We start from the raw sequence: 8,120 nt of genomic DNA, 5'->3' as shown, positions 1-8,120 counted from the left end.
AGTGGCGCTTGCAGTAGCCTCACAGCCTTCTCTAGGCCATTGATATGTTCATTGGTCACATGACCTAGGTGCAGCTCAGCCCCATTTAAGTGAATGGGGCCAAGCTGCAATACCAAGCACAGCTGCTATACAATGTACGACATAAGGCTGTGGTGCTCATGTGAACTCTGCTGCCTTCTCAAACAGCTGATTTGCAGGGGTCCTGGGTGTTGGACCCCCCACCGATCAAATAATGATGACCTATACAGAAGATAGGTCATCAGTAGTAAAATCTCAGAAAATTATTTTAAGGCTTATTCGCATGTCCATGTGCTGTTTGTGTTCTCCAGACTGCATGCAGTTCCATTGAATTCTATGGGAGTCATTTATCATAGAACGGCTTTACATCAGACTAAGATTTCCCCCTTGTGCTGAAGGATGCGCCTAATTTATGACATGGCCCAGACCTCATCAGGCACATGCTCTGGGAGACCAGGTGCTTACACAGAAAGCAAGTTTGTGCTTGCACAAGTGTATTAGAGCTCGGTCCTGTGAGATGGTGGATTTTATTCAGACAGGTGCCAGTCACATCACAGACAAGAGTTTTATAAAGAACTTTTTATTAACTACATAAAGAGTGGTTATAGTACAGAATGTTACAGAGCCAGATATCAGTACATACAAAAGGAATGACACCTGCATGACATCGGATTTACAAGGTTCTGTAAAAGAAGGTGTTTATCATCAGTTAGAGGTGCTCACTGTATGCTCCGTTATTTTATGCAAGGCCCGGGCGACTGGACGTGCAGTTGTCAGGAAAGCTAACAAACTGGACAGCCATTTGTGTTTCTGCGTTACACAGGAGCAATCAGGAGAAAACGGGAAACAGCCAAGCACTCTGCACTGCAACACGCCACCTTAACAGCTAACCAGCAATACTCAACTGCTACACAACTGCGCCTAGTGCACAAAAATACACAAGAGAAAAGATTAGAGATGTGGTCAAATAAAAACACGCCCTTACAACAGCATCTCATACTAAATACATTTGCATTTCAGTACCTCCCATTAAAATGCAGTTACATACATGAAAATGTCTGACATTTATTAAATGAAGCTTTTGTATCCAAAGCGGAGGCATTGACTGACAGCCTGCGGCCGAAAGACAATGTATTAAACAGCAACGTTTTACCTCGAGCATCCAAGAGAACAATGAAATCTGTTGTCGTTCACTAAATTACAAGAAATTGGAATAGCAACAAAAATGGCACATAAAATAAGAGTCTGCCACATCAGGCGCAAATTAAACTGGTAAAAGTATAGAAAAACAAATCATACAGATAACCACCTTTTCGGAAGGCTGTTTGCTTGCTCCATGTACAATTCCAAGGGCTGTACATTTACTGTACAGTTATCATCCCAGACAGGTCCAGCGGGGCGGGTGCCTTTAAGACGACTCTGGAGGTTGTGAGAAGAAACATCTGTGAGAAGCACTTTAAGACGTCAGCATTAAATACAGCACACGCATGTAAGAGGTGATAAGACCTCCAATGGAGGAGGGAGTCTTGGCTTTGTGTTTAGGGTCCCTGCTTGGGGTAACGTGAACTGAATGTAGGCTGGAGGGTCTCGATGTGGGATTACGTGAAGCATTTGTCAGTAAACTTGAGATTACGGCTGAAAGACCAAACAGTTAAGGATTAAAGACACACTATCCTTGAAAGAGGCAGCCCCAAGCGCTCCTTATCCAGGGGTCCTCCTGCTTCTATGTGATGTTAGGGGAACGCTGCAGAGTCTTCTGAAGTGCCTACAGCCTTAGTGTATGATCACGCAGCAGATTTTCCAACAAAATCCACAGCAGCAAAGGGGATGAGGTTTAAACAAATATCTACACGCTTCACAAAATACATGTGCAGACACTGACATGTGAAGCCGATTTTTAAAACCACAGAAAGTAGATTTAAGGTACTTTCACACTAGCGTTTCTTTTCCGGTATTGAGTTCCGTCACAGGGGCTTAAGGCTACTTTCACACTTGCGGCAGGACGGATCTGACAGGCTGTTCACCCTGTCAGATCCGTCCTTCTGCTATTTCACTGTGCCGCCGGACCGTCCCCATTGACTATAATGGGGCGGAGCTCCGACGCAGTATGCCAGCTCGCGGTGAGAGGCCGCCGGACATGCAGGCCTTTTAGTCCGGCGGCCTTTCGCCATGCACCGGAGCTCCGCCCCCATTATAGTCAATGGGGACGGAGCGGCGGTCTGGCGAAATAGCAGAAGGACGGATCCGACAGGGTGAACAGCCTGTCGGATCAGTCCTGCCGAAAGTGAGAAAGTAGCTTAATACACTGAAAAAAACTGATCAGTTTTATCCTAATGCATTCTGAATGGAGAGCAATCCGTTCAGGATGCATCAGTTCAGTCCCGCTTATGTTTTTTGGCCGGAGAAAATGCATGCTAAAGTTCTCTCCGGCCAAAAATCCTGAACACTTGCCGGAATGCCGAATCTGGCATCAAGTATTCCGGCAAAACGGATTTGGTTTTGCGGTCTGTGCAGACCTTCAAAAATGAGAAAATACCAGATCAGTTCTTCCGGATGACGGCGGGTCAGGTATTGCAATGCATTTGTGAGACGGATCCACATCCGGACCCAACAAGCAGTTTCAGCGACGGAAGTGGCTGCCGGAATCCTCTGGCGCAAGTGTGAAAGTACCCTTATGCTGTGGATTTCATGCTTTGCAATACAAAGGGTGAAATCCACATGTAACCCTATGCAGATTCTGCCATAAACCTTTCCTCCAATTATGTCCCACATGAACGAACCAACAACGTCACCATACATGTTAAATGAGTCAGCCGAACCTGTAGATTCCCGCAGGGCTGATTATCTAATGCAGGGATCAGCAACCCTTGGCTCTCCAGCTACTGAGAAACTACAACTCTTAGATAATCGGCTGTAATTGTAACTCCCAGAGAAGTGAAAGAAGGATTCTGGGAGTTGTAGTTTCAGAACAGCTGGAATGCTGGAGGTTGCCAATACCTAACCAATGCGTTTGGCGGTGTACAGACTTCCCTGGCGGCATATGTTAACATGCCCTATGCTTTGTACTTCAAGGAGATAACCTGCCGCCAGAGGTGTATGGCAGGGGCTGCTCCCCATTGGGTGTTGTCTCAAAGGTATATGGCAGGTATAACAGCGTCTGACAGATTCCAGGATAGTGCATCTTTAACGACAGAAACAAACCTGCTCCATTACACGCCCACAGAAACTGCTCTCTGGAGGATCAGGAAAAACCACTTAATATCTGCAATACAGCTCACTACTCCTTAAGCAACTGGAGCCCGCAGCTTTGAGAGGAAAATGCAGATATTGGTTTAAACAATCAGATGGATACAGTATAAAACCCAGACATCCCCAGCAACCTACAGCAAGACCTGGTAAACATACAAACCTTGTCCGGATAGCAGCGGCTGCAGTATAGCTAACTAGACCGCACGACAAACCCCCCCGGACCCCAGACAGCACATGCTCCAGGCACACATTACCTCCAGTCTAAGTAGATGGCTCTTCCTCTGGAGTTTTAGGGGGCGGAGTCGGTGATCTTGATCTTGATTTGGAGGAGTTCTTTGGCGGAGGCGTCGTCTTAGATCTAGAGCGAGACCGGGAGCGAGAGCGGGATCTGGACACAGTGGAAGACTTGGACTTTGATCTCCGGGCAGAGCGAGACTTGGAACTGGAACGGGATCTGGTGCGGGACCGGGACTTGGAGCGACTGTAACGTGATCGGCTACGTGACCTCGATCGGCTCTTGCTTCTGGACCGACTGCGTCTTCTTCGCCTTGGGCTAGAACATAGGTAAAACAAGTTAAGAATTGGCAGATAAGGCGGAGCGGTTTTTTGTCATGCCTACTGTCGGCATATTTTCAGTCTCTTAATGCTAGTGTGAAACAAGGGAACACACACTGAAGGAGGGCCCAATACCTATGTACAAGAGACAAACAGGGCTACAACAGCAGGCCGCCTACTGACTAAACTTGTACCAATGCCAAACAGTATAGAGCCCTGAGCTGCTGCCAGGATTTGAAGATTTCGGCTCGGGCTACAAGTCACATTTTTTTTATAACGATTCAATGGCGTCGCACTGACTTGCAACAAGTTGGATGTTTGTGCGACTATCACATGGCACATTACTGTTATTACCACACAACATGTCACCGTGTAGCCCTAGAGCTGAAATCCTACAGCACCGGAACCTCTTCAAACAGTGGATCATTGGGGGCGGCAAAAGTCAGCCCCCCGCAAATCTGAGGACAAACCATCAAGATCTCAGCAGGACCAGCCGACCAACTAGTGTGTACGGTGGTGCCTACCCATCTGACATCGTAGCGATATGCCCCCATTGTCTAAAATGGGAACACCCCTTTAATACAACCAGGTGCGTCCAGATATATTAAAGGAGTGGTCTCATCTCCATGGGGGCATATGGCTAGGACAATCCCTTGAAATGAAAAGGAAATGTTTTATTCGAGTTTTGAGATCCTGTCTCATAGGTCAAAATCAGAATAAAAACACCAACATGAAAGCAGCGCAAACCACCAATGTGTAGAGGATGGACACCAGGAGCATCATCCATTCTGATAACAGGGCTCCTTCCGGTCCAGCACATGGCTGATGTGCCCCAGGCCATAGCATCCCCTGGTCTGATGAGGAGCAGTAACTACAGGGAATCCAGCGTCCGAGGTGCAGGCCATCAGCCAGGAGACACCGGAGGTAGTCTAGAGTCCACCACGTGACCACTGCCCCGCCCCCCTCGATTATGGCGCCCACACACGTGCTAGGAGGCGGCGGGTAACCAAGTCTGGCGCACAACGGCGGCGCCATCTTGAAATCTCCGCATGGAGGCCTGGTCTAAGAGCAGAGCGGCGGCGGTGATAACGTAACTACAACTCCCATCATAATAAGCAGCACGCTGAGAGTTGTAGTGGTCGTGTCACACTCACCTCCTGCTGCTGCGGCGGCCGCCGTAGTCTCCGTACCTCCGGGGTGGTGGGCCTCGGCGGCTGTGGTGGGAATCGGGCGGGCGGCCGTAGCGCGCCATCTGCACCCGCAGCTCCCGGCCGTCCAGCACGGCTCCGTCCATGGCGTCCATCGCGTCCTCGGCGTCGCGCTTGTCGTGGAAGCGGACGAAGGCGAAGCCGCGGCTTTCCTTGGTGTAGCGGTCCCGCGGGATGTACACGTCGCCCACCCGGCCGTACTTCTCAAAGACGCGGCGCAGGGTCTCCGGGGACGTGCGGTACGTCAGGTTGTCCACTTTGAGGGAAGTCATGCCCTCCACGTCAGGCGGAGGGCGCCCGTAGCTCATGTCTGCCATGGTAGCGGTTGTTGGTAGTGCGCTTTGTAGATAGCGTGCCGAGCACTGCTGCTGCTGGCCTCTGCGAACTCTCCACCTCAGGCGAGCTGCAAGACAGAGCGCAGCGCGGCCCGCTAACCAGCCTTATAACCGCGGCTACAAAATGGCGGCAGCTAGTCTGATTGCTGCCCCACCCCCTAATCGGAGCCAATCAGGAACGTAGAAGCCCACAGGAAAAAAAAATTCTCATTGGTGATGTTGCTGCTAGCCCCGCCCCTCGGCGGCTCCGCTCTCCACAAGATGGCGGCTACCGGCGTGTATCGTCGTGTACATGAGGCTGTTCTTTATGTGTGTCATAAAAATGTCCTCTCAAGTGAAGGGGAGGCAAAGCTCCCAAAACGGCTCTCATGTCTATCGTGTATGGCTAGCATAGTCTCTAAAATCACCAGAAGTAATAATGCACCCTAGTCTATAGTGTCCCTAGAAGTACCAATTCCCCCATAGTGTCTCCAGTAGTAATAAAGTCCATCGTAGTGCGGAACCAGCGGTCATTAATCCCCCATAGTGTGCCACTGCCCTCCTATAGAGCCCCAGCAGTAATAAAGCCCACCATAGTATTCTCCAGAATTAATGTTCTATGCCCACCTGTAGTGTCCCGGTAGTATTAGTACCACCCCATAAGTAACAAAGCCTACCATAGTGCCCCAGTAGTAATAAAGCCCCCATAGTGTGTCCCTATAGTAAATGTACCCTTATAGTGCCCCCAGTAGTAATAAAACTCACCATAGTATTCCCCAGAATTAATGTTCTAAGCCCACCTGTAGTATTAGTGCACCCCATAGGTAAAATAAAAGTCCACCATAGTGCCCCTATAGTAAATGTCCTCTTATAGTTCCCCAGTAGTAATAAAGCCCACCATAGTATTTCCCAGAATTAGGGTCCATTCACACGTCCACAATTCTGTTCCGCATTTTGTGGACGTGCGGACCCATTCATTTCTATGGGACTGCACGATGTGCTGCCCGGATCCGGAATTGCAGATCCGCACTTCCGGGTCCGCAACTCCGTTCCCCAAAAAGATAGAACATGTCCTATTCTTGTCCGCAATTGCGGACAAGATTAGGCATTTTCTATTAAGTGCCGGCGATGTGCGGTCCGCAAAATGCAGAATGCACATTGCCGGTGTCTGTGTTTTACGGATCCGCAAAACACACACGGACATGTGAATGGAGCCTTAACCCCTTAGGGACACATGATGTACCGGTACGTCATGTGTTGTTTCCGATCACCGCCGCCCGGTGGGCGGTGATCAGAACACGGTGCCTGCTCAAATCATTGAGCAGGCACCTCGGCTAAATGCCCCCACCCCCCCCCCCCCGCGTCGGCGATCGCCGCAAACCGCAGGTCAATTCAGACCTTCGGTTTGAGGCTTTTACCTCGTGCGGCGGTGGTGCCATCGGGTCCCCATGGGGCTGTGGGGGGGGACCCGATGGCATGGAAGGCAGCGCGATGCCTTCCTGAGGCATCTGCGCTGCCTTCCGGTGAAGAGCCTGTGAGATCCAGCCCCCTGGATCTCACAGGCCCCGGAAGCTGTATGAGTAATACACACAGTATTAGGCCTCATTCACACGACAGTATTTTTTCACGGTCCGCAAAACGGGGTTCCGTTGTTCCGTGATCCATGTCCGTTTTTTTTCCCGTGTGTCTTCCTTGATTTTTGGAGGATCACCAGACAAGAAAAGTGAAAAAAAAATCTAAGTCAAGTTTGCCTTGAAAATGATAGGAAAAAAACGGACACAGATCACGGACGCGGATGACAATCTTGTGTGCCTCCCTGTTTTTTCACGGACCCATTGACAGGTCCTATTTTTTTGACGGACTGGAAACACGGATCACGGACGCGGATTACAAACGATGCATTTTCCGAGTTTTCCACGGACCCGTTGAAAGTCAATGGGTCCGCAGAAAATCACGGAACAACGGACACGGATGCACACAACGGTCGTGTGCATGAGGCCTTACTCCAGCCAATGCATTCCAATACAGAAGTATTGGAATGCATTGTAAAGGAATATACCCCAAAAAGTCCCAAAGCGGGACAAAAAATAAAGTGAAAAAATAAAGTTTTCCCCCCAAAAAATTAAAAATTTCAAGTAAAAATAAACAAAAAAGTCATTTTCCCCAAATAAAGTAAAAAAAATTGTTAAAAAATAGGGGGAAAAAAAAGTATATATATTAGGTATCGCCGCGTCCGTATATAAAAACTGTGGTAAATAAACCATTTTTGGTCACCTTACATCACAAAAAGTGTAATAGCAAGCGATCAAAAAGTCATATGCACCCCAAAATAGTGCCAATCAAACCGTCATCTCATCCCGCAAAAAATGAGACCCTACCTAAGATAATCGCCCAAAAACTCAAAAAACTATGGCTCTCAGAATATGGAGACACTAAAACATGATTTTTTTTTTGTTCAAAAAATTATATTATTGTGTAAAACTTACATAAATAAATAAAAAGTATACATATTAGGTATCGCAGCGTCCGTATCGACCGGCTCTATAAAAATATCACATGACCTAACCCCTGAGATGAACAGTGTAATTTTTTTTAAAATAAAAACTGTGCTAAATAAACAATTTTTTGTCACCTTACATCACAAAAAGTTTAATAGCAAGCGATCAAAAAGTCATACGCACCTCAAAATAGTGCCAATAAAACCGTCATCTCATCCCGCAAAAATCATACCCTACCCAAGGTAATCTCCCAAAAACTCAAAAAACTATGGCTCTCA

At 48.1% G+C, this 8,120-nt stretch overlaps 1 protein-coding gene across 6 annotated transcripts; it reads right to left on the bottom strand.

Moving 5' to 3' along the window:
* Positions 1-576: 576 nt before the first annotated feature.
* Positions 577-5,481, bottom strand: SRSF2 (serine and arginine rich splicing factor 2). 6 transcript variants are annotated; one of them, XR_005779434.1, is made up of 4 exons: positions 4,977-5,472; positions 3,522-3,820; positions 1,328-1,437; positions 577-939 (listed from the first exon to the last, which is right to left on the bottom strand). XR_005779434.1 is itself a non-coding variant. In XM_040434786.1 (3 exons), exons 1-2 carry the CDS (start codon positions 5,345-5,347, stop codon positions 3,529-3,531), a joined length of 663 nt encoding a protein of 220 aa, XP_040290720.1. In that variant the 5' UTR covers positions 5,348-5,472; the 3' UTR covers positions 577-1,437; positions 3,522-3,528. The 6 variants fall into 6 exon arrangements, 3 of the variants coding, with proteins under 3 accessions (XP_040290720.1, XP_040290721.1, XP_040290719.1); XR_005779433.1 differs by having other exon boundaries at positions 3,220-3,820; positions 4,977-5,471; XR_005779432.1 differs by having other exon boundaries at positions 577-1,437; positions 3,220-3,820; positions 4,977-5,471.
* Positions 5,482-8,120: the final 2,639 nt, after the last annotated feature.

This window comes from Bufo bufo, chromosome 6, assembly GCF_905171765.1.
Source record: "Bufo bufo chromosome 6, aBufBuf1.1, whole genome shotgun sequence".
NCBI lineage: Eukaryota > Metazoa > Chordata > Amphibia > Anura > Bufonidae > Bufo > Bufo bufo.
Note: the sequence above shows the minus strand (reverse complement) of the source record. Positions and strands in the feature narration are given on the sequence as shown.